At 48.7% G+C, this 26,890-nt stretch overlaps 2 protein-coding genes across 9 annotated transcripts in view; one reads left to right on the forward strand and one right to left on the reverse strand.

Moving 5' to 3' along the window:
- GALNT11 (polypeptide N-acetylgalactosaminyltransferase 11) overlaps positions 1-14,211 on the forward strand; it is a 33,232-nt gene extending 19,021 nt beyond the window's left edge. For both annotated transcript variants that reach the window (XM_066585364.1, XM_066585366.1), the window contains exons 7-12: positions 1,848-1,965; positions 2,828-2,980; positions 3,466-3,684; positions 9,229-9,333; positions 10,014-10,151; positions 13,349-14,211. In XM_066585364.1, the coding sequence (XP_066441461.1) occupies positions 1,848-1,965; positions 2,828-2,980; positions 3,466-3,684; positions 9,229-9,333; positions 10,014-10,151; positions 13,349-13,480 (865 nt within the window). In that variant the 3' untranslated portion in view covers positions 13,481-14,211. The remainder of the gene's footprint in view (positions 1-1,847; positions 1,966-2,827; positions 2,981-3,465; positions 3,685-9,228; positions 9,334-10,013; positions 10,152-13,348) is intronic.
- A 9,452-nt stretch (positions 14,212-23,663) lies between these two features.
- Positions 23,664-26,890, reverse strand: part of KMT2C (lysine methyltransferase 2C) — a 223,971-nt gene continuing 220,744 nt past the window's right edge. For all 7 annotated transcript variants that reach the window (XM_066585567.1, XM_066585564.1, XM_066585562.1 and 4 more), the window contains one exon: positions 23,664-25,790. In XM_066585567.1, coding sequence (XP_066441664.1) covers positions 25,698-25,790 — 93 coding nt within the window. In that variant the 3' untranslated portion in view covers positions 23,664-25,697. The remainder of the gene's footprint in view (positions 25,791-26,890) is intronic.

The following is a 26,890-nucleotide window of genomic DNA, read 5'->3' on the forward strand; positions in this document are numbered from 1 at the left end:
CAGATCAGGGGTCCGCTACTGATCAGCTGTTTTAACAGACCATGGCGCTAGACCAGTGCCGCAGCCTCTTCACTGCATACCAGGCACAGCACTGTATGTTTTCGTGGCGGTGCCTGCTGTAGTAGCTCAATCCCGTTCACATGGATGGGACTGAGCTGCTCTTGGGCCATGGGACCAATGAACATGATGCCACAGGCCTCTTCAAATGACTGATTGTCATGAAGTTCTGGATGGTAGACTCTTACTGATCTGATATTAATGATCAAGATTTTGGTCCTATACATTCCCTTACCCCTTTCTTAGAGTTGCCCTCTGGTCCTTTGTCCAGGAGGAGTTATATTACCTGGTGCCACCCTCTTTCCGTTTGGGCACTAGCCCCTCTTTATTCTTCCAACATGGCTGCAGCTTTACTGTCACTACTAAGTACACATGGTGCATTGGTAGTCACTGTGCATTTTACTGCCTGATTGGCCAACACTGCTCACATGAGCAGTGCAGGCCAATCGGAGTAGAGTGTAATGTCTTAGACTGCTTGATGTACATTGTGCACTGGTAGTACATCTGGTAGTCTAAGAATTACTGTGGCCACCTTGGAACATATGAAGGAGGACCCCAGGAGTGGGTACCACGTTTCCCTGAAAATAAGACCCATCCTTATTTTTAGGAAATGGGGGTGGGGGTGGGGATCTTGAAAATAAGCCCTGGCTCACTGACCTAAAAGGAATACAGTACCTAGCAGGCCGGGTCCAAGTACCTCTCGCTTCTCTCCAGAGCTCTGGCGTGCTTTTTGCAGTCTTTAGCCACCTACAGAAGATCGCTTCCTGGTTACAGGATTCATAAATCCCACCTCCAGGAAGTGATGGTTCCGATTGGTTCTTAAGCGCTGCTCAGCCAATCAATGTAGCACTCGATGAACCAGTGCGATGGCTTTGATTTGGTTCATCGACTGACGCATTAATTGAGTGAGCAGCGGAGGAAGAACCAATTGCAGCCATCGTATTGCGGAGGCTGGATTTATGAGTTGGTCAATCAATGCAGCGGCTCAGCCAATTCCTAAATCCTGCCCCCACGATGCAATGGCTGTGATTGGCTGAGCAGCGGTCAAAGAACCAATCACAGCCATTGCGTTGTGGAGGCAGGATTTATGAATTGCCTGAGCCACGGCATTGATTTGGCCAACTCATAAATCCAGCCTCCACAACGCAATGGCTGCGATTGGCTGAGCAGCGGACGAAGAACCAATCGCAACCATTGCATTGGTTCATTTAGCGCTGCATTGATTGGTGTGCTCAGTAACCAATCAGAGCCATCGATTCCTGGAGGTGAGATTTATGAATCCCGTAACCAGGAAGTGATCTTCTGTGGGTGGCGAAGGAAGCAGTCTGGAGAGTAGCGGGAGGGATCCGGACCGAGCCTGTTAGGTAAGTAACCTAACAGGGAAACCCGGTAGATCAGCGGCCGAACCGGGAAGAGTATGACACTAGGTAATATATCTCTAGCCTCCGGTCTCAGAACTAATTTTGTCCCGGGACTGGAGGGACACTTGGAACGCATCCCATCAAAATACAATCCTTATGCTTTCATGAAAGGGATTTCTGAGATTAAAATGTGGCGATTTCATTCCAGAAACGTCCACATTCTTCTCCAGGCAGCATCGAGTATTGCAGCTTGCTGCGGCAGAGCTTCAGTAGGCATACAGCGCCATGGAGAAGATTGGCGCTGTTAAATCCTAAACAACACCGTAAAATTTGGATGATTTTTTTCCTGCCTGACAGCAGATATAAAGTTTTTGTAGTTATGTGATTTTGCCCTAACATATGTAACTTTGTGCTCTGCTTCTATTGCAGATCTCCTACTATGGCTGGAGGCCTTTTCGCAATGGACCGAGAGTATTTTAATACACTGGGGCAGTATGACAGCGGCATGGACATCTGGGGTGGAGAAAATCTGGAGATATCATTTCGGGTAACTAGAGAAAGGTTTAGAAAATGTTCTTGTTATAAAAGTAATCTTTTAACCCCCTCCTCACCCCACCCAGGACATGGAATACTGGGATATACACCAGTTGTGAGAACAGGGGGGTCCAAAAGGTTCCTGAATGAATGGAGGTCATGCACGTGGGCCATTACTCTATTCATCTCAATGGGAGTGCCAGAGATTGCTGAACTTTTATAGTGAAGGAAGACCTCATTGGAGCCATGTAGCTGGCAGACATGGAGGGCCGCTTTAAGTCAGAGCAGACCTTGCCTTGAGCCCTTAAGGCATAGTAAATGGCTTAAACATCATATATTGAATAGCTGCATTTGTATAGCACCCGTAGGCAAAAGTAAGGCATTGTAGGGTCGGTATAGGAGGTAAACGGGTCTCTGAACAGCATCAGGGAGGAAGTCTGTAAAGTGTACCAGCAGCCCAGGGGTCCAAACCAAAAGCGAAACGACAGCAGTCCTAGAGAAAAAAACACCATTCAGAATGAGAGACAATAGGTTAATGCGCATTGCCAAAAGACATGGTCCTGTGTCAAGTCCAAGGAGAAGGAATCTGTACTATTGTCTGTAAAGATGTGGTCCCATGTTGGCCAACGAAGGCCATCGCGGTAGACCTGAAGAGAGAGGGCCCCGTCTTGAGCAGGCTGTAAGGCTTTCTTGGCGGTGGTGTAGTTTCAGGTCCTGGTGGTGGCCCTCTCGGGGAGGGGGTGCTGGGAAGTAGTGCAAGTACCAGACAGAGCACCGGGCCCTGGTACAAGCATTTTCTAATCCTTATTCCTTTGTCAGTGGTATATAAAGACAGCCGGCTGTTGCGGGCCTTAATGGTTCATGTTTGCTTTCAGATCTGGATGTGCGGTGGGAGCCTCCTCATTGTACCCTGCTCCAGGGTTGGGCATATATTCCGAAAGAGACGTCCCTATGGGTCACCTGGCGGCCATGACACTATGGCTCATAATTCCTTACGCTTAGCACATGTGTGGATGGATGACTATAAGGTAATTTGCTCTTAACTCTTTATACAAATCTCCATTCTCCTCTTATCATGAAATTGGTCCTGTGAAGCACCAGTTGGGTTGTGAGTTGACCGGTCTCTCTACATCCCTCCATCACCTCTATGGTTGCTGGCGACCTTTCCGTGAGCTTCTCGAACAAACAAATGCTACGTTAACCAAATCCTACCGGGTCTAATAATAAAGTGTAGCAAAGAATTACACGGCTAAAGGCCCATTTTGTAGGAACGATCACTTCCCTGATGATCGGCGCACGTCAATGTTCGTTCATCAACTAATCATTCTAAACAAATGTGCAAAGCTGCCATGTGATCGTCCGTAGCCTCCATATGTGGAAACTTAGGCCCTGGCATAATGGTTTTTCTACCTGTTGCATGTGAAGTAAGAGGCGAAGTGGGAACCGTAAGTTACGCATGTGTTCTAAGCATTGAGGCGCGTAATAACCGCCCTTTTATTCCTTTTCTGCCCAGGAGCAGTATTTTGCCCTCAGACCGGAGCTCAGGAACCGAGACTTCGGAGACATCAGTGAGCGACTAGCCTTGAGGAACAGACTGAATTGCAAGACCTTTAAGTGGTATCTGGACAATATTTACCCTGAAATGCAAATTTCCGGTCCCAATGCCAAAGCCCAACCGCCTGTATTTGTCAATAGAGGCCAAAAACGACCCAAAATCCTACAACGTGGGAGGGTAAGATGGTCATTCCTATCAGGATCTCTAGATTTACTGTTATAAATGTGCAAAATGGTTCTAGAAATAAAGATAAAAACCGTCCTGTGAGAATGTAGAGTTGTTATTCCCTTAAGGCCGGCTTTACACGAGCGTGACGGGCTCCGCTGCGAAATATTCCGCAGTGAAGCCCGTCACGGCGCCCCCCAGAGACCCCATACTTACCAGCGGAAGATAGCGTGAAGACGCTTCCCCGCCCACCGCCGTCGTGTCATGTGACACGCCCACCGCGTCACATGACGCGGGCGGCCATGTCACGTGACGCGTCGGCCGCGTCGTATGACGCGCGGCGGTAGGCGGGGAAGCGTTTTTTCACGCTATCTTCCGCTGGTTGCAGCGGGAGATAGCGTGAACGGACGGCTTCCATTGACTGCAATGGAAGCCGTCAGCGCGTACACCCGCGGCAAATGGAACATGCTGCGGGTGAGGACGGAAGATTTCACGGTGCGAAATTCCGCGGTGGAATTCCGCACCGTGAGCATTGTGCTATTAGGTTCAATGGAACCTAATAGCTGCGGGCAACGCAGCGGATTTTTGCCGCGGATTTACGCGGCGTAAATCCGTTCGTGGGAAGAAGGCCTAAGGGTGCAGATATGTTGTCACCTACGAACAGAGGGTTTGAATGTTTTTCATCACTCTGCTCTGAGAGCCATAACTTAATTTTTCCATTGATGTAGCCGATGGAGAAATTGTGTTTTACAGAGGGAGTTGCCCTTACTTAATGGCAACATTAAAAAATAAATAAATAACCCCCCCACCTTTTTTTATTTTTAAGCATGTTGTACCACCTCTAGCGTGAATACAAGAGCCTCCATGCCTGCCCGTATCACATCTTGTATCCAAGCTAGAGGCGGTACAACAGGATACTAGAGCCTCCCTGTAAGGGGTCAGTTCTCCACAATAAATTATCCTTTTGCTCTGATATTGTAATCACTTCTATCAACGTTCTAGTCACAAAGAGAAACTTTCATTCATCCGACAACTTCTAGGGGAGGGATTTTTAATTTTTTTTGGCACTGAGTGTAGATGTGTGCGATCTATCGGAGCCCGGACTTCATCGGTAAAACAAGAGTTAGTCTGTGAGGTTTGGGGTGGATGTTGATCCGGTCAGTTACTGAGCTGGATTCCATACTGAAACTTGAATTTCAGTTCATATTCTCAGATTCATGGCAATTAAGTACATTTTCACATAATTCCCAAACTGAAAAGTGGGCATGATTGTAAACTGAATTATTGAAATGTTTTCATATCCTTTACTGCCCCCCTAACATTGCTGGCTGTCTTTGCTTCTATGTACTTGCACTGCATCCACATTACCCTCTCTGCCTGCACCACCTGTCTGCGGTACCCTCTTCCCCTCTCTGCCTGCACCACCGGTCCGCGGTGCCCTCTCTTCCCCTCTCTGCCTGCGCCACCGGTCCGCGGTGCCCTCTCTTCCCCTCTCTGCCTGCGCCACCGGTCCGCGGTGCCCTCTCTTCCCCTCTCTGCCTGCGCCACCGGTCCGCGGTGCCCTCTCTTCCCCTCTCTGCCTGCGCCACCGGTCCGCGGTGCCCTCTCTTCCCCTCTCTGCCTGCGCCACCGGTCCGCGGTGCCCTCTCTTCCCCTCTCTGCCTGCGCCACCGGTCCGCGGTGCCCTCTCTTCCCCTCTCTGCCTGCGCCACCGGTCCGCGGTGCCCTCTCTTCCCCTCTCTGCCTGCGCCACCGGTCCGCGGTGCCCTCTCTTTCCCTCTCTGCCTGCGCCACCGGTCCGCGGTGCCCTCTCTTCCCCTCTCTGCCTGCGCCACCGGTCCGCGGTGCCCTCTCTTCCCCTCTCTGCCTGCGCCACCGGTCCGCGGTGCCCTCTCTTCCCCTCTCTGCCTGCGCCACCGGTCCGCGGTGCCCTCTCTTCCCCTCTCTGCCTGCGCCACCGGTCCGCGGTGCCCTCTCTTCCCCTCTCTGCCTGCGCCACCGGTCCGCGGTGCCCTCTCTTCCCCTCTCTGCCTGCGCCACCGGTCCGCGGTGCCCTCTCTTCCCCTCTCTGCCTGCGCCACCGGTCCGCGGTGCCCTCTCTTCCCCTCTCTGCCTGCGCCACCGGTCCGCGGTGCCCTCTCTTCCCCTCTCTGCCTGCGCCACCGGTCCGCGGTGCCCTCTCTTCCCCTCTCTGCCTGCGCCACCGGTCCGCGGTGCCCTCTCTTCCCCTCTCTGCCTGCGCCACCGGTCCGCGGTGCCCTCTCTTCCCCTCTCTGCCTGCGCCACCGGTCCGCGGTGCCCTCTCTTCCCCTCTCTGCCTGCGCCACCGGTCCGCGGTGCCCTCTCTTCCCCTCTCTGCCTGCGCCACCGGTCCGCGGTGCCCTCTCTTCCCCTCTCTGCCTGCGCCACCGGTCCGCGGTGCCCTCTCTTCCCCTCTCTGCCTGCGCCACCGGTCCGCGGTGCCCTCTCTTCCCCTCTCTGCCCGCGCCACCGGTCCGCGGTGCCCTCTCTTCCCCTCTCTGCCCGCGCCACCGGTCCGCGGTGCCCTCTCTTCCCCTCTCTGCCCGCGCCACCGGTCCGCGGTGCCCTCTCTTCCCCTCTCTGCCCGCGCCACCGGTCCGCGGTGCCCTCTCTTCCCCTCTCTGCCCGCGCCACCGGTCCGCGGTGCCCTCTCTTCCCCTCTCTGCCCGCGCCACCGGTCCGCGGTGCCCTCTCTTCCCCTCTCTGCCCGCGCCAACGGTCCGCGGTGCCCTCTCTTCCCCTCTCTGCCCGCGCCAACGGTCCGCGGTGCCCTCTCTTCCCCTCTCTGCCCGCGCCAACGGTCCGCGGTGCCCTCTCTTGCCCTCTCTGCCCGCGCCAACGGTCCGCGGTGCCCTCTCTTGCCCTCTCTGCCCGCGCCAACGGTCCGCGGTGCCCTCTCTTGCCCTCTCTGCCCGCGCCACCGGTCCGCGGTGCCCTCTCTTGCCCTCTCTGCCCGCGCCACCGGTCCGCGGTGCCCTCTCTTGCCCTCTCTGCCCGCGCCACCGGTCCGCAGTGTGCCCTCTCTTGCCCGCGCCACCGGTCCGCAGTGTGCCCTCTCTTGCCCGCGCCACCGGTCCGCAGTGTGCCCTCTCTTGCCCGCGCCACCGGTCCGCAGTGTGCCCTCTCTTGCCCGCGCCACCGGTCCGCAGTGTGCCCTCTCTTGCCCGCGCCACCGGTCCGCAGTGTGCCCTCTCTTGCCCGCGCCACCGGTCCGCAGTGTGCCCTCTCTTGCCCGCGCCACCGGTCCGCAGTGTGCCCTCTCTTGCCCGCGCCACCGGTCCGCAGTGTGCCCTCTCTTGCCCGCGCCACCGGTCCGCAGTGTGCCCTCTCTTGCCCGCGCCACCGGTCCGCAGTGTGCCCTCTCTTGCCCGCGCCACCGGTCCGCAGTGTGCCCTCTCTTGCCCGCGCCACCGGTCCGCAGTGTGCCCTCTCTTGCCCGCGCCACCGGTCCGCAGTGTGCCCTCTCTTGCCCGCGCCACCGGTCCGCAGTGTGCCCTCTCTTGCCCGCGCCACCGGTCCGCAGTGTGCCCTCTCTTGCCCGCGCCACCGGTCCGCAGTGTGCCCTCTCTTGCCCGCGCCACCGGTCCGCAGTGTGCCCTCTCTTGCCCGCGCCACCGGTCCGCAGTGTGCCCTCTCTTGCCCGCGCCACCGGTCCGCAGTGTGCCCTCTCTTGCCCGCGCCACCGGTCCGCAGTGTGCCCTCTCTTGCCCGCGCCACCGGTCCGCAGTGTGCCCTCTCTTGCCCGCGCCACCGGTCCGCAGTGTGCCCTCTCTTGCCCGCGCCACCGGTCCGCAGTGTGCCCTCTCTTGCCCGCGCCACCGGTCCGCAGTGTGCCCTCTCTTGCCCGCGCCACCGGTCCGCAGTGTGCCCTCTCTTGCCCGCGCCACCGGTCCGCAGTGTGCCCTCTCTTGCCCGCGCCACCGGTCCGCAGTGTGCCCTCTCTTGCCCGCGCCACCGGTCCGCAGTGTGCCCTCTCTTGCCCGCGCCACCGGTCCGCAGTGTGCCCTCTCTTGCCCGCGCCACCGGTCCGCAGTGTGCCCTCTCTTGCCCGCGCCACCGGTCCGCAGTGTGCCCTCTCTTGCCCGCGCCACCGGTCCGCAGTGTGCCCTCTCTTGCCCGCGCCACCGGTCCGCAGTGTGCCCTCTCTTGCCCGCGCCACCGGTCCGCAGTGTGCCCTCTCTTGCCCGCGCCACCGGTCCGCAGTGTGCCCTCTCTTGCCCGCGCCACCGGTCCGCAGTGTGCCCTCTCTTGCCCGCGCCACCGGTCCGCAGTGTGCCCTCTCTTGCCCGCGCCACCGGTCCGCAGTGTGCCCTCTCTTGCCCGCGCCACCGGTCCGCAGTGTGCCCTCTCTTGCCCGCGCCACCGGTCCGCAGTGTGCCCTCTCTTGCCCGCGCCACCGGTCCGCAGTGTGCCCTCTCTTGCCCGCGCCACCGGTCCGCAGTGTGCCCTCTCTTGCCCGCGCCACCGGTCCGCAGTGTGCCCTCTCTTGCCCGCGCCACCGGTCCGCAGTGTGCCCTCTCTTGCCCGCGCCACCGGTCCGCAGTGTGCCCTCTCTTGCCCGCGCCACCGGTCCGCAGTGTGCCCTCTCTTGCCCGCGCCACCGGTCCGCAGTGTGCCCTCTCTTGCCCGCGCCACCGGTCCGCAGTGTGCCCTCTCTTGCCCGCGCCACCGGTCCGCAGTGTGCCCTCTCTTGCCCGCGCCACCGGTCCGCAGTGTGCCCTCTCTTGCCCGCGCCACCGGTCCGCAGTGTGCCCTCTCTTGCCCGCGCCACCGGTCCGCAGTGTGCCCTCTCTTGCCCGCGCCACCGGTCCGCAGTGTGCCCTCTCTTGCCCGCGCCACCGGTCCGCAGTGTGCCCTCTCTTGCCCGCGCCACCGGTCCGCAGTGTGCCCTCTCTTGCCCGCGCCACCGGTCCGCAGTGTGCCCTCTCTTGCCCGCGCCACCGGTCCGCAGTGTGCCCTCTCTTGCCCGCGCCACCGGTCCGCAGTGTGCCCTCTCTTGCCCGCGCCACCGGTCCGCAGTGTGCCCTCTCTTGCCCTCTCTGCCCGCACCACCGGTCTGCGGTGCCCTTTTTCACTTTTGTCTTACTCTATGGCTGTGTGCAAGTAGGACATTTGAAGGTCCTTAAGGCTCATTTAGAGGGGACGAATGTCGGGCAAACTCGCCGGAGCTACGTGTAATTTGTGGACTACCAGCAGCCTGATGGCCTTTGTTTTGGTAGATGTTTTGGAATACAAACGGTTGTCGCCCCCAACACAGCGCCGTTGTCCACGAGCGGAGAGGAGCACCTTACCTTATGCAGTGCTTCCCCCTGGCTGTACGGGGCAGATCTGTGTCTGCAGAGAAGACGGCAACCCGGTACTTCTGCTTGGCAAGCTTTTCTTTTTCCGTAACTATTCTCCTTTCTCTCGCTGCCACATTTCACATTGGGGGTCTACAAATAAATGCAATGCGTCTCTGATAAGACCACGTCTGACTGACCAACCATGACCCTAATGACTAGATTTACCTCTAAAGCACTGTTGTTTCTTTTTCAGCTCATCAACATGCAGACGAACCGTTGTCTTGTGGCCCAGGGTCATCCGAGTCAGAAGGGGGGGCTAGTCGTTGCCAAAGATTGTGACTTTAATGATTCTGACCAGGTAATAGCGGCATTGGTTCAATAACTGCTGTGAAGGTAGAACTATCTCTACACCAGCTGTGCAGCGTCCAGTCCATGCTGTTCATAGTAATAGTCTATAGACTATCTCCGAACATAAAAAATATAGTCAAATATGAAAACCAATAAGCAAACTGGAAGCTTTAATTGTGGAAAGATTGTAAAGGGGTTGTCTGGGACTATCGATGGCTTCTCATCAAGATAGATCATCAGTAGGTGATTGGCAGGGGGTCCGCTGCTTGGGGTTTCTCTGCTGTCATTGTGCTAGAAGCAGATAGCGCTGTTGGTATTGCAACAGTCCAGTTTGGTACTGCAGGCACAGTTCCTATTGAAGTCCATGGGAGCTATGCCTGTAGTACCAAACTGGGCCACTACAATGTTATCTGCTTCCAGCACTGTCTATATTGAAGACCGGGCCAGTGATCAGATGATCAGCGGGGATCCAGACTGGTGGACTTCTGCCTAGCAACCTATTCAGAGGATGTCATCAATGATAAAAGTACTGGCTTTAATGGCGATTTATTTCTCATTGACCCTTCTATGGACCCTACAAACAGGCCCGCGTTTATTAGATACATGTAACGTTACTGACTATAAATGCACAAGTTGGTGCCAGTTACCGAGAGGAAGCGATAATGTAATCCATCTGTGTGACGTTTCCAGATCTGGACGTACAACGAAGAACATGAGCTGATCCTGAGTAATCTCCTGTGCCTGGATATGTCCGAGACTCGATCCTCAGATCCTCCACGACTGATGAAGTGTCATGGATCCGGTGGATCACAGCAGTGGGTGTTTGGTGTAAGTATATACTATTAATGTGTGAAGACTTATTTCTGGTTGTCATGTTCAATGGGGTCTAGTAAAAGGCACCCCTGATCTCAGCTGACTATATACATATGACAGGTTAAAGGGGGTTTTCCAGGCAATTATTAATGATCTATCTTCAGGATGGGTCATCAATAGCTGATCAGCTGGGGTTCGGTGCTTGGGACCCCAACTGATCAGCTTCCATTTGTACCCGGTGTGTCTGAACAGCTGATCAGTCCTTGTAGTGACCGGTGCTGGTAACTGCATGCACAGCTCCCAATTAAAATCAATGAGGGCTGCGCCGGGCTTTACATGGGTCAGAGCTGTTTCTGCTCCGTACATCGTGGTGTGGCACTGGCAGCAGGTGCCGGATCAGCCAGGGTGCCGAGCGGCAGACCCCAGACGATCTGCTATAGATGATCCATCCTGAGGATAGGTCATCAGATTTGCCCAGAAAAACCCTATTAAGTAATATATTGCCAATAAGGGAGATGGAATAACTCCTCCACAGTGCCACCTATTGAAAGGCAGCATTCCTTCAAGTCAAAGGCCGACTTTTTATACAAGTCTTCTTACAATGACTGGGAATTAAAAGCAAAGCCAGACTCCATGTACATACAGCTGTTTCCGGGTTATTGCCCATCATCAGTGTACAGTAGGAGTCTGGCTTTTGCTAGTGAGAGGCCTGGGACGGGGGTCAGAAACACTCTTTTCTCCTTAGGGAGAGCAACTATATACTATAAACTAAGTGAGGAGACTCAAATGGCCACGCACGCTCCTCTGGGTAATATGCAAATAAGGGAGATGGAATAACTCCTCCACAGTGCCACCTATTGAAAGGCAGCATTCCTTCAAGTCAAAGGCCGACTTTGACTCCTCACTTAGTTTATAGTATATAAATATATTCCATCTCCCTTATTTGCATATTACCCAGAGGAGCGTGCGTGGCCATTTGAGTCTCCTCACTTAGTTTATAGTATATAGTTGCTCTCCCTAAGGAGAAAAGAGTAATATATTGCCGTTACACTGAATGCTTGGAGTTAGACGGTACAGGATGGTACAAAGATATAGATAGAGAGAGATGACCCCTAGATAAAAGGGGAATGCCATCCTGTGTGGGGCATGTTGTTAATGGGAAGGGGGCAAATCTGTGAGGGGCAGTGTCCAACACGGCCATTGTGAAAGCCGCCATCTTGGAAACAAATCGATATTTTAAAATGGGAAATGGTGCATGTGATATGCGTATGTGGTAGAGAATTGGCAAGGGATGCAAATCTGTGCTTACATGTTATGTGCCTTTTATTCCTACCAAAGTTAAACTATTTTTGTTGTGACCTGGAACACGATCATTTACTACAGCGTATGCTCGACGTGTCCCCCGTTGTCTTGAATTGCCCAGGTTATCCTCTTCTCCCGTTCATGATGCCCTGAGAGTAACACCTCAGTAGAAATGCTTGCAGAGGCGTCCAGGATCTGGTGTTGCATGTGCGTCACTCTCTGGATTTTCACTGCGTAAACCCTGAACTTGACGTCAGCCCACAGGTAGAAGTCCAAGGGGGTGAGATCTGGCGATCACAGGGCCACTGCACTGAATCAGCTTCCCTAGAAACATCTTGCAGGAATCTGTCCAGTACGGAGATGTGTCGAACCAGTAGCACCTTCCCCTTCACATAGAAGTTTGCTTTATCACTGAACCGTTTGTGGAATGAGGGGTCCCATTCCGCAAATGCAACACCATGATCGGGATTTTCCTCACTGAGATGATGCAGCAACTGTATCCTGTACGGGTGCCATTAGCACAAAGCCAGTATCCACCTGATGGTGGTTTGACTCACCCCGCTCTCCTGTGACAGACGCCAGGTTCTACGATGTGGGCTTTTGCAGAAGGACATCATTGTCCTTGCTTCCTCTGTAGCAGTTTTTGTTGCGTTCACTTTTTTGCAGGTCCAACACAAAACCTGTTTGGCGAAAATTTTGCAAGCAATTTGCCAATTGCACCATGGCGGATGGGTGGCCTGTTAGGGTGTTGACAATTGGAATTCACTGCAATAACTTGGGTACTGTGCCCCCAGGAGATCAGCACAATCTCTGCCCTCTCCTGGCATCTAAATCTCGCAGTCCTATCTATAACAAAGAGAAATTTGATAACAACAGGAATAGAGGTACACACAGAATTTGATGAGGAATCCAAATCTATCAGATACAAATGTCACATGTGCTCCTTCCCATTTAAAAATATTGACTTATTTCCAAGATGGCAGCTTTCAAAATGGCCTCCATGTTGCATACTGCCCCCTTCCCTTTAGTAACATGCTACACACATTGGTATTCCCAACCACCGGTTTCCCATTTATTCAGGTGTCGGCATACCTCTGCACCACATGGACTTACAAAACTGCAGGGTTGACCTTAAAAGGTTATTCCAGTAATCTCAGGCTATTCCCCGTCTGCAGAATAGAGGAAAACCGCCTGATCGGTATAGTTTGATGGGAAAAGATTCAGTAGAACCTGTCATTTACTGAGCTAAATCTCTGCTCATTGTGGGCTTTAGGAGTCCAGTGGGCGGTTGTATAATTGTAGGACCGCCCACTGGACTCATAAGCCCTGAATGAGCAGAGATTTAACTCTGTAAATGACTAATTCTATTCAATCTTCTCCCATAAAAATAACTCTCTCTGCTCGGCTTTTCCTGCTCTGTTATATGATGCCCGTAGGTAAGTAGCATTTGCGATGTGACGGGTTCACTTTAAGTTGCTCCTTTGACTCCAGAAGTAAGAAAAAAGGGACGTTGGGTGTACTTTATTAGAATACTGCAGAGGAAAAATGGAGTAGTTGTCCATAACAACCAACCGCATTCCCTGTCTCATTTGAAAATGACTGCAGCACCCCGTGTGGTTGCTATCAGCTACTGTTCGGATTTTGAAAAAGTTCCCCCTATGTCTCTTGACCTAAAAGTGACCAGAAAAACTACATGTTGTGTAGAGCAATGATCATACCATCGGCTAGTTGCCCTGGGAACCTCTCATTAACCTTGTGTTGGCGACGGCTATATAGATGACATTCTGGGCACTGAACCTTTTGTGGTGACTCGTTTTATGAGGTACGAGATCGTTTTTTTTGTTTTTTTTACTGTTCCTTGTACGAATAATAAAATGTCCAATTTGGTAAGCAGAACGTTCTTCCTTCAGAAAAACAACCGCCTCTATCAAGTGTCCGTCGGGCAATGCTTGAAACTCACCGACTCCCTCAGTCACAAGGGATATGTCGCCATGGCGATCTGCGATGGGTCTCCGGCTCAGCAGTGGCATCTGGATAACTGACACTACTACAGGATGGGCACACGGACGGACCAATCCTCAAGGACTACAAGACTCTAAGGCATTACAAGCCAATTGCTGCTATTTTAATATGGTACGGTTTTAAAGAATATATTGTCAATCTCTTAACACGTTGCGCATGTAGGCCGTGGATTTAGGTGTAAGCATCGCAAACCGCTTCCCGCTACTAATGTGCGATTTACTGCAAAATTTTAGGAAGGGGGGAAATTTACAAAAAAAAATTTTTAACTAGTCTGGAATCACATTTGATTATTCTAAGCTGTTTTTTAGAGTTTATTTTTTGTTGTTTTTTCCGTCATATCGTCAGTATTAAACCTTCATACGATTCCTCGGTGAGACGCTGGAGCACTTCGCTACTTTAACGTCAACTTTGCATTTGCTTTGCAAGGCTTGGGGCATTCCCTTTAATGCATTGCCTTCTGTAGAAGTTTATGTTCCTTTTTTATGCCGTTTGCATTTAGAAAAACTTTCTGGAAACTTTTTTTTCTAAAGAACATTTATTAAAATGAGCTGGAAAAAGGCAGCGAGTCGTCTGCTGGGACTTCTGGTGAATAGGAACTTTTGTTCTAGTCTGTAATCGCTGCATTGTACAGAAATGATTGTTGTAAATCCGTGTACCAGCTCTCACACTGCACATGAGCCGCCGCCATCATCCACACTGACTGGAGAAGTATTGTAGAGGCAGCAACAAAGATTTGCCTTCCATCTCTAAATGTCATGTCGTTTGTTATGGAGGATCCTTATAGCCGGGTTGTTAAAGGGGTTTTTCCAAGGGGGCAAAATCCTTTACCCAGAGCTGCGGTGTCCGATCTCCAGCTCTGGCCCTGTTCCGACACCCAGCGTATGGACTTGTCATTACAGGGGCGGGCTGTTACACTCGTCTTAAAGGGGTATGCTGGTAACAAGGTTTTTACCTATCTATCACATAGAGGATAACTAGCTGATAGGTGGGGTCCCACTACTGGGTCTCCCACCGATCATAATAATGGTAAAGGGGGGGGGGGTCGGGGTCATGTCACTTTGCATGGAGAGTAACGTGCACTCCTGCACCATTCGTTTCAATTGGGCTGATGACAATGGTCAAGTATAGTGCTCGCCTATTTCCGGCTGGCAGGCATACAAGCCACGTCATTGTGCATGCTTGGCCAGCTCTTCATTCGCTCTGGTTGGAGTAGTGATACTGCTGTGATGGCAAACGAGACTCAGTTTTCAGGATTAATTGGGGGTCCCGGTAGTCTGACCCCCACCCCACCAGTCTATCAGTCCCGGTAGTCTGACCCCCACCCCACCAGTCTTCACCCATCCACTTGATAAGGGAGGCTTCGAGAAATAAAAAGCAGTCTCCCTGGAATATCACTTTAACTAAGCTACTCCCTTCTCTGTCTCTGCATTGGCTGTAACAGAGAGGGCTTGGTTATTAAGATGTGCCAGTCTCTTGTCATGATGGGACAGGAAAGAGCGGATCTACATCGTGTGACTTGGTGTCAGAATCTGTCAAGCAGTGGGAGGTTCCAGCACGGCACGTTCAGCTAAGGTGTCCGTCTCCCCTTTAATTAGATATGCATACCTCCCAAGGTCAGGATCCCCGCTTGCTTGGAAAGCCGCACCCTGATCCGGCCAGGGGCACAAACACTTTAGCAAGTTTATACAAGCTCTGCCCATTTTGTGTGATAATCCTGCAAAAATGGGACAAGTGGGAGGAGTGTATATGCATGAATATACAGCAGAGGCATAACATGAATCTCACAGAACCCAATGTAAGATCTGCAAGACGACTCCCACCAGCAATGTGCTGCTTATACAACTCACTATCACTTCCCCTGGCACTCATACTTTTTGGGTCTATATCATGCAGGCCCCAACAGTGATATTCTACCCAGCTTGACTGATGAAGGGTCTAAGCCCAAAACACGTAGCTGCTGGTTTAAAATTGATTTTATAGAAGAGAAGTTGGGTATTTTTCCCACGGTCTCATGACATTTATGGGAGAGTTGCGCCTAAATTCCAGTTCGTTTTTTTTCCCTTCACCCACTACTTATAACACTGGCATAGCCGACAAGGCTCCGGGCTCCCTCAGAGACAAAGGCCCAGTCCTATGGCTGCCTTTGCATATAGCTATGCTAGGTAAGAGTAGGTCCACTACTGGCCTCCATTAAATGACCTATATAAAAAGTAACATTGTAAATTAATGGTGCTACTTCTACCTATTTGCCCAAGCTACAACTTATCTTATAGGCCAGAGCTGTATTCATACGTTCAGAGCTGAAATATCCCAGCTTTCCTGAATGCAAATCCCAAGAACAAAGTCGGTGTTGTCATATTTACACTAACTACTCTATAGTAATTTACTGCAGGAAAAACAGCTAAACCACCTGTTCACAGGTAAGGTGATAAATGTATGACCACTGGGGCAGCCTGAGTCTTCTGCTTGAGTAGAGCAGTGGCCACGCAGCTGCTCCAGTCACTGACACAAGCTTTGTTTGTAGTCTGTTACCGTGGAGACATATTGTAAATAGAAAAACCATTTCTACAGTTCCAAAGTGAAAAACCATTCTGGAATGGGAGGTGCTCCCCTCCTCACTGTAGAAGGGGGCTCTGTTCCTTCTGTAGGCAAAGCACATAACAAATTTAGGGTATATGCACATGGACGGGGTTTATCCAATCTTCAGAGCCGTTGAGTGTATACACATGGATGGAAAGTCCCAAGTAAAAAAAAAAAGAAAAACACAGCATGTCCCACTCTTGCACAATCCTTAGACAATAATAGCACATGTACCTGAGCAGGGTCCTGTCCAATGAGAGTTGTGCCCAAGAATAGCAGGTGCAACTTTTTCACAGTGTATATCCAAGTAGCCTTAGGAAGAATAGAGCTCTGTCTACTTCAAACAGCTATAGCTCCAGTTCTATCCACCCTAAGGCTGTGCTTGATTTTAAAATGACAGCCATTTGAAGTGGGGCCGGGAATACTGAATTTACGCACAGTCATTCCAGTGTGTGTACAGAGGAGCAGGCGCCAGAAAAGACCTGCGATTCTCCTGTTTGTTTTCCTCATCCAGGAAAGGGTAACATGGAGTTTTGTTCATATAATCACCACCATTCATTTATCAATCAGAGAACATATTTGCTCTCTGATTGTCACATATGTAGAGGGCAAAGATGTCCTTTTTAAAATTATTTTTATCCCAGAAAAAGGACGCGTACTTGCTCATCTCATCATCCCGTACGGTAAGATGTTACAGTTATCCGGCACGGTAAAATCCATTAAAAAAAAAGTTTTCCAGTCCTCTTGCATCTACAAAACAGGAGTAAAAAGTTATATAAACCTCAGAAAGTTAATAAAACTAGACCTCATTCTGCAGCAACAAGCGCACATCCAGCAGTCAGTGGAAAAATAACATTCTGCTCCTGGACTGGGGCGCCACACAAAAAGTCTCTGTAAGAATCAAGTGTTTGTATCGTGCGCAAGTAGTAAAACTTACAAAAAAAAGCCTCCATAAAGTTAATGATGTCATAACTGGAAGGACCATAGAATAAACGTAACATAATATTTATACCAAACCCTGTATGCTGTAAACATTGAGCCCAAAATACACTGAAAAACGTTTTTTTTTATTCCCCCAGAGTTATTCAATACATAATAGGCACCCAAAAATAGTTATAAAAACTAGAACTCATCCCACAAAACGACAAGGTGTCAAACGATTTACTGCTTCACAAGAGTGAAATTAGGCCTGTAAGGGGTTAAAAATGCACTTAAGGCAACAGTTCTGCGACAAATTTATTTACATGAGACATTCGAAATCTACAATAAGTTACATTTTCAGGAGGATTCTTCCTATTGTGATAGGACGGTTGGGGGTTAGAAGAGCGCTGGAGCGTTACTTGCATCGGTTTGATGCTTTTGGTCTCATTGCTCCAGGAGCCAATTTAAAGGGGTTGTCCGAGTTGTAGGCTCTTGGTACAACCCCTTCCACGTAGCATGGTAGCATGACAAATGTCTGCGACGTCCCATAACCAGGCTGGGACGGCCTATAACCCTGATGTCAGAGGGGAGACCCAGTGCAGCGGGCGAGCAGAGTACATCACTGCATGGGGAAGGGGTTGTGTACCGAGAAGTGACACCTCCTTTAAGAAATGTTTGATACTTCCTCCATGCCATGTGCCTTATGGCATCCTTACATGGGGCGATTATCACCCAAATGATCGATGGAAACAGCAAATTGGGGTGCTATTCATCCTGTGTAGACGAGGCCGCTGACAGGGCAGTGAGAGACTTTTTTTTTTTTTTTTAACAGAAGTAAAAATCAAGCAGTAGGAGTGATAGTCAGGCGGTGGGTGGTCCGTGGGGAGGGGGTGGGAGCGATGGTCGGGTGGCCCGTGGGGAGGGGGTGGGAGCGATGGTCGGGTGGCCCGTGGGGAGGGGGTGGGACCTTTGAAAAAAAAACAAAAAAAAACAAAACCAGAGAAGACAAAGTAATATGCAACCATTTTCCCAAGACGTCTGCAGAGAAGGATGACCGCCTACTGAGCTAGCCGATTACAACGGAGGTATGTGGTGGGATTCCCCAATGTATACCCCACCAAGGAATGACTCGCTGTATGTACCTGTATGAGCATATCGAAGCATTGGTCACTTATAGCTTCCCATGTTCAAAGAAAAATAAAAATAATAATTCTGAGTGACTGGCGCCTCTATTTGCTTATCCAGGTCCACATAGCGCTGCACACAACACAGGGCACATGGGGGGTTTAAGCTGTTTCTAGAACAGCCCAGCAGCCGCCATATAATGATGGAGGGGTGAAGGACAGACTTTTGGCCTCTGTCAGGTAAATGGAGGCCGCTGGACTTGTTTGACTAAAACATTAGAAGTTTTGGCAGCAGACAAGGCGACGACCACATGACCGAAGCCCGATTACCACCTTCAGTTGTCACAAGATGTCATGGGGATGGGATCCCACCAGAACGGCTGCTATACAAGATCAATTGAGTTGTTTTCCTTTCGCCAATGGTCAGAGCAGCAGGGGGAAAAAAAAAAGTAAACATTTCCCCTCGTGCCACTTTTTAAGACTCTTGCACTAGAATTTTCCCATAATAAGGTAACTACAGTAACTCCTTCCTGCTGGCCCCACAATAGTCCATCAGCTACCAAGACCCGAACTACAAACATACATACAATGCTTTTAATAGAGGTCGAGCCGCACACTGATACTTATGGCGCACGTCCTCCTGCGAGAGAGCACTACCAATTAACCGCTTAAGGACCAAGCGCTGTAAACTTATGGCGATTGATTCTGGGCTTTAATCCTGGCCAATAGCAAAAATACAGTACGGGATTAAAGCATCTGCTGCTGTAATCAAGCAGAAGGAGGTCAGGTTGGCAGCTGTTAGTCACAGCTGAGAACCCGGAGGAGAAGGGAGAAGCGGTTTTTAACTACTGCCTTCTCCGGGTACATAATGTTCAATGAACACAATGTACTAAGAGTGAAAGTATTTCTTCCACCATGTGACGCTGGCTCCCCGTTACAGCAGAGCTGCAGGGTCCTTGCAGACCCTGATCAGCTCTACCAGAGACTACAGGGGGATGTTTTCCCTGTACCTAGGGCTCCTATGGCTGCCCCAGCTACAGTGGAAAAGTGTGAAATGAAAAAAACTAACATGTGAATGACCCCCAGAGGTCTTAGATGACATCACAGGGGACATAGATGGTAAAAAAATTTTTTTTACAAAAATAAGAAAAAAATTAATGAATAAAGAAAATGACCCAAAGCAGGAGCCAACCAAATCAGTCGCTGTATGCACCCTGTAATCCCAAACTATACATATTGGACAACCCCATTGAAAGAGGCTTTTATTTTTTCTGTCCTATTGAATGTTTGATAATCCGGCACCTGTTGGGTCACGTTGACACCAGAATACAGAAGTGTTACTGGACTATTCTAGGTCTCCACACTACCTGGTAATACAGCACATTAAAGAGACACCTTTGGTTTTCCTGAAGACACTTGAGGAGTCTCAGGTTCTTCTGACATGGAAGATTAAAAAAGGAAAAAAAATTCAATTGTATTTTATGATGCCTTGTATTTCAAATAAAAAGTTTAGAAAAAGCATCAACTGTGTATAAATGTGTCTATAAACATGTGTATAAATGTGTCTATAAACCTCAGCTCGTATATGAGAATATGTGTACATAGCGAGTTCTAAGCAGTGCGGCCTATTGTAAAATGTAGGCCTCATGCACACAGCGGGTCCAGATCCCGCACTGACCGCAGCGGGTGACCCTGCGTACCTGTGTGTGCAGGCGCCGTGCGCGCGGACCACTCTTCCTCTGGCTTCTCTGTACTGTGGCTGGTTCGCACGGCTCGCTGTTGGACATGCGCAGTAGAGATTTATTTTTTTTAACTCCTGCTTTTCCCGCGGAATCCGCGACGTGGGCGGCTTCCAACTTCAATGGAAGCCATCTGTGGGAACTGCAGTAAAACGGAGCATGCTGCGAATTTTCAAACGCAATTGGTTTCCGCTCGTGTGCATGAAGAATCTTTTTTGCACTGCATGCTATGGGCTATATTTGATGCAGAATTTGGAGACAGGTGGATGCCCACTCCCAATTCCGCAGCAAAACACATTTTTCCCTCCCCCTACCCTTTACCAAATTAATTGCCTGTCACACTTTAGAGGTCTCCAATGTATACTGCAGCCACTTCCATGCAGTGCAACCTTCAAGCAGAAATCACTGCACCAACATGGTGCCTGATGAGCATCACTTTCACTGTGCTAGCAATCCTATGATTGGCATCAACAGAGCAGTACTAAAGCATACAGAGCCACTACCATCCTGTTGTAGGAAAACCACCTCCCATTCTGTATTTACCTAAATAAGCTACAGCCCATAAGTATACAGACAGGAGAATGAGCTGTGATCTCCTCTATTATATCTGTGTGATCATCATCAGTAACTGCGATGGGAGGACCTGCATCTCTCTTCTAAGCAGTGTCTGTTGTAGGGTCCTTCACAAAAGTTCTGCTGACTGAGAAATTGACTAGCTTGAGACTGGATAAACCCAAGTACACACCACATTTTATATATATATATATATATATATATATATATATATATATATAAAATAACAAGGACATTACATAGTGATTGTTAGGACATTTCAGTATTTGGGGTCCAACTTTAAGGGGTGACTTTTTTCGGTCAGTTCTGAAGGCGGTGGGAGAGCTGCAGCAGTGATTTCTACAAGAATTAGTTAATCACCCCGTTTGTGCAGGCATATAAATCAAATCATGATCGGCCTGTGTAAACGGGCAGCCATCCATCTACGAATGACTGCCTGTTTACTGTGGATGGAGGCGGAGTGATCTCTGTCCCGCTCGGGCTCCATTCACCGAGCGATCCTTGTTCTTGTGTAAAAGCACGGGAAGGATCGTTGTCTGACACCCAACAATTATCCTGTGTAAAAGAGTAATACAATTCCCAACTCACTTAGACTTTACCAAGGGAACGGGTCCCCTCCCTACAACACCGTGAACCAGGTTATGGTGCTGTTAGGGGACATGACAGGGACCCGGGGGATGTAGCCTTTATACTCACCCGCTACCTGCAGTGTCGCCTCTAAAGATTATTCCTGCACAATCCATGGGAGGGCGCACGCCAGCACTGTGAAAAAAAAGTTAAACACATCATCACCGGGGGCTCCGTCACGTCCCCTTATGGCACTATAACTTAGTGCGGCTTCTGGTGCGGATTTTCACAGCGGAATATTCCGTTATGTGCAAAAGCATCGCTACAGTTTGTTGTTCTTGGAGAGAAGGAGCCATAAAGAGAACAAACCTTGATTTTTGGATTGAAGATTCTTGCTCTTCCCGTGGACTGACCTATGAAGAAGGCTTGGACATTTATGAAAATTTTTAACCATCAGAATTGGAGTCTAAAGGCCCTTTTACACACAAAGATAATCTTTCCAATGACTGAAAAATTTAGCGCTGCACTGGCATAAAGTGTTTATGACCATTAACACTTTATTATCTTCATTTGAATGTAAAAGGACCTCCAAGAGTTGTTTGCAGACCCCAGAATGTGTTTAAACACACATCGAGCTGGCACATTCCATTGTTCTCCTTGTGGATAGTGTAAATGTGCTGCGGGGAGAACATCCTGCAGTCTATTGAAAGATGAGCAAAATGCATTCAATCTTTCAGCATCTGAACGATGGATTTTAAGTGAACCAAAATCTATTGTTCAAACGAAAAGTGCCCAATGCCCGCGATTACATGTAATGCTTATCACTCATTTCCGGCCATTTGTAGAATTTTGAGCGATAATGGCTGTGTATCAATTTCACTGCAAAAACATTTCACTGCATGGCAAAAAAAAATATGAAGAGAATAATATATATATACTAGTAATTATTAGGAAATTACATTGTGCCACCAGAAACACTGCTACTATGAGCTACACAGCTGTGCTACATCCACACACACAGCACTGCTACATCCACGTCCCCCGCACACAGCACTGCTACATGTACGTCACACACAGCTCTGCTACATTCTTCATACAACAGAGATGAAAAGCAGCAGAGTTCTGCACACACTGAACACCCCCTGGTCATGTGACCCCAGACTGCTCCCACATAGGTGACTGATCACATGATTGTGACCTCATGACAGGTCCTGTAAGCAGACGGCTGCTGCAGGTGTTCATTAGTATTGCATACCCTACACCCCCCCCCTCCGCAGCCTCAGTTGCTATGGAATACTAACGAACACCTCTCCAGACAACAGCTGTGTGCATACAGGACCTTTGATGATGTCAGTCATGTGATCAGGGGCGGAGCGTGTAACTCACTTAAGATAAAGGGCCTTTGATGACATCCCCGTCATGTGATAAGGGGTGGAGCATGTAACTCACTCACTCTTTCTCCGCCCCGATCAGACTGAGTTACATGCTCTGCCGCTAATCACATGGCTGTGACATCACCACAGGTCCTTCATCCGGAGGCATATTTTTATATTCCACAACACGTCTACTCGACCCAACACAAACAACCAATCACTGTGAATCAGCCAACCCAAACAACCAATCAGGTTGTGAATCGAGCAGAAGTGTTGTGGAGTATAATCATATGCCATCCGAAGGTTATCCCAAGTAAGTGACTTATGCATCCCCTACAACCCCCCGCGGCCTCAGTTGCTATGGAATAGGACCTGTGAGGTCGTTACCGTTGTGTGATCAGGGGCGGAGCATTAACTCGCTCATTCTGAATGAAGCACAGTCATGCCCCGCCCCCTGATCATCCAGAGTGAGTTACATGCTCCGTCCCATATAATTCAGAGTGAGTTATATGCTCTGCACCCGATCACATGACTGACGTCATCAAAGGTCCTTCATCCGGAGATCATCCTGAGTTATGCATCCCGCACAACCCCCCAGCAGCCTCAGTTGCTATAGAAAAGGACCTGCGATGACGTCACCATCATGTGATCAGGGGTGGAGCATGTATCCCACTCACACATGGATGGACAAGTGTCCGTTAGTATTTTAATATGTACCAATCCATCTGAGTAGAAGAACTGAAAAATCTATGGACATTGCTATGCTGCCTACCAGAATTAAAACGAACACAAGATTCACCCTCCAATACAAGATTAACCGATAACCCCGCTTCATTGGTGGACCCTTGACTTCTATGGGCATGCTGTGACATCTGCAGGAAGGGGGAGGAGGTGAGCTGTGACATACTTACTGTGAATGGTGGATCTTGTCTTATCTACATATAGGTGTCACCTCTCAGTGTAATCCTGTCTGTGATGTTAATGAGCTGAGAAGTTTTCTTTACAGATCAGGAAGTGTCAGATCACTAGGTGGCCAAGCGATCATTGTGAGAACTGCAGGATTTCAGGATTTTTTTTAAAATATAGATTGGGACTTGTATATTCAATCCGTTTAACAAAATCTTGATTTATACAATATTATACCACATTTTCATGAGACCTTCACCTATTTGCCATTACTAGATCCCATTGCTTGAGGCGAGAGGCTGATGGATTGTGAAGAAATCAGTCATTTTACATCTGTCACTCCTACAAAAAATCCCACCACTTAAATACCCCTGGGCTGTGCGGAGGCAGCTAGACCTCCTTAAAGACACGGCACACTCCTTATAGTTGTAAAATATTTTTTATTTGTAAATGCTGATCTTCTAAACCTGTTTCCACAAATTCCAAAACCCATAACACTCTGTATACTCCAAAAAAAAAAAAAAAATCATTTTTTTGCCAACATTAGATACTATTTTACAGGACAGGAAAAAAAAATGAACTGTAGGACAAATACTGGTAGGAGGTCGGGGTATCTTACAAGAAGAAAAATATTCAAGAAACAAAAATTTTCATACAGCTATTTATCAAGAGAAAAATATATACAATGGATTCTTCTGTACGATAAAAAATACATCATGCCATATACATTACAAGACCGTGTGACTGAAGAGAGCGAGAGCAGACAGTCCACTTCCATTGTGCACACAAATGAAAAGCTTTACTTTTATGTTTAGCCCGTGAAGTGTCAGTACCGGAATAGAAAAAAGAAAAAAAAAAAAAAGAGGGTGAAGAAAAAAAATTTAATTTGAATCTCAAAATTAAAGTTTCTAGAAGCAAAAAAAACACAAAATGCATCTTTTTTTTAAAGAAATGTAAACAAAACCAACTCATACAAATCATTTTTTTTGTGTTTTTTTTTTTAAATTTATTAATTTCCCCCCCAAACCCTATCGCCAAAGTCCTGGAAGTCGATTATTTTAACAGTTAATTCTATTTTAACTTTTTTTTATTTTTTTATTTTTACCCTTAGCACAAACGCAATTGTAATAGAATTTTCTCTTCTGCTTAAAACGATCCATTATATAGCGTGTAATAGGCTAACTGATGACCTAAACCTGACGTCTTATATAGAACTAAAACATTTTTTTATGTTTCTGCTGATGAGAAAAAAAACAAATAAACAAACGAACAAAAAAAAACAAAAAAAACGTAAAGAAATACAAAAAGGTAAAAAGAAAACAAAAAAGGAAACAAAAAAACAGCCCTCCTTTGGGTCGATGTAGCGGTTATTCACAGTTATCACAAATCATAAGCACAAAAAAAACCTGACTTGCAAAAAAAAAAACAAAAAACATAAACAAAAAACAGGGATGTTACAATATGATCTCCAATATGAAAAAAAAGCTAATATTGTTAATATTAGAAACGAGACGCAAGATCACTGACAAAAATAAGTATAACAAAAAAGACCACAGAGTTACTTCCTGTCTAAACAAAACTTTATAGGTAACTTCCTATACATTAAAAAAAAAAAAAAAAAAAAAAAAAAAAAAACCACACTGTAACATCCCCATCTTAAATTTTTTTCTTTCAAAAATTAGCACCCGGACCGCTGCAGTCGGGTCGCATTTGGTCAATCACTATTTTTTTATACTGTATTATATCTTCAAAGTATTTACAGGTCTGTACAAAGTAAGATAGTTTGTTAACTCTGCGGTAACAGCAGCAGCTTGGCTTTCTTCTATTTTTTTTTCTTTTCTTTTAAAAAATAGCTTCATTCAGTTATCCAATAATAAATACAAAAAGTTTCTCTTATTTTACAGAAATAAAAAAAAAAACTACAATAAACTGACTCATGGAATCAAGTATTTTAAATGTATTTTTTAGTGCAAGTTATTTTCCCTTAGCTCTATCCCTAAGGAAGTCGTTTCAGTACATTCCTTGTTCAGTGGTGTCTACGTTTATTTATTTAGTTTTCTTTTATTAGAGGGCCTGCCCCTTTTTTCGGATAAGGCTGTGGCCAGCACGTTGGGCATCTTGCTTCGCTGGTGATCTCAGTCTTACATTCATGTGTTTTGCCCACCTGCTGACGCGTTTCTTGACCCAGTGAAATTTTTTTAATTTTTTTTTTTATTTTCTTCAGTAAGCTCAAAAAGCAGAAGCGGTGAACTCTACCAACCGGCTGCTTCCCCCCCTTCAGGGCTCTCTGCGGAAGGTCCGACAGCTTAAGTTTGCCGATGGCCTCCTTTCTCGGCAGCAACGAATGTCGCTCGCTAAGTAGGTTCTTAAACTTCAAGACGAGAGCGCCGTTTTCGTGGTGTGTTAAATCACATCTCAGGGATGACTAAAACCTTGGAGAAGCGAGGAATGCGTTCAGTTCATCCATTTCCGGCAGTTAACGGCACCGCAGTGGCAGGGGATCTTGTGCTGGTCGTCTTCGAAATCAAACTTATAGTCGTAACAAAGCTGGAAAGACAGACACGGGGTTAAATCGCACTTTACCGTTTAGTCGCATGGACAATCGAAGTTGAAGTAAATGATCGCATCCTGTAGATCTGTCCAGCCGGCAGCCGGGCGCATTACCGGTGAAGACTGGATCAGGACCCCCGGACAGTTTCTGCTCAAACCTCTCAAATAACCACAATGAATGCCTGCGGTATTATGTAAATGATACTCTGCATATAAGGAGGCCCATCGATGCCTTCAAAGGCAGCTCTACAGGCCCCACAGACCTATGAAGACCCCTTTAATGGAGACATTATAGGCCAGCAAACATGGGTAAGAGGATAGATTGGCGAATAAAAGGACCAACCAGATTTAAAGGGGTCGTCTTACCTCTTAAAAGATAAGGTGCCCCTCCAGTCCTGGACAAAGATGGCCGCCCTGCTTGCTCTGATGTGCACTGTGTATTAGCATGCATTGGTAGTCAAATACACTACATGCTGCCCACTTACTGGCCCACACTGCTCACATGGGCAGCACTAGCCAATCAAAGCCGCGTGTAAGGTCTTAGACTAATGATGCCTACTATGTATGGTCACCAGAGAAGTGGTGCGGCCATCTGTTTGCCCGGGGCCGGAGGGTCACTTTAAAGAGTAACTGCACTTATTAAAAGAAAAACGGAACATGCCAGGGCAATACGGCAAATGTTTTGATCAGTGGGGATCCGGGTGCCGAAACACCCACTGATGGCAGAAAGGGGGTTGCAGCCCTCTCCCAAGCACTGCGCCCCTTTAGCTGCCCTTGCAGACACCTCGGCTACCGTATAGATGTCTACAGAAGTCTATGCGCCCGTCTTCAGCAGCCAAGAGGAGCCAAAAGGCAAAGGCGACTGCAGGAGGGACACCACACTTGGGTGATCGCTGCAGCCCGCTCAATTCAGCAACCAGCAAGTGTCTTGGCACCCGGATCCTCACTGATCAAAACGTTGGACATGTCAGTCGGACGCATGAAAAGTAAAAAACAAACAAACAAACAAAAAAAAAACAGTAAGGGTGCCTGCACACGAACAGAATTTCCAGCGCGTTATTTTAGGCACATTATCTGCCCCAGACCGCAGCCAATAT

Source organism: Eleutherodactylus coqui, chromosome 12 (assembly GCF_035609145.1).
Source record: "Eleutherodactylus coqui strain aEleCoq1 chromosome 12, aEleCoq1.hap1, whole genome shotgun sequence".
NCBI lineage: Eukaryota > Metazoa > Chordata > Amphibia > Anura > Eleutherodactylidae > Eleutherodactylus > Eleutherodactylus coqui.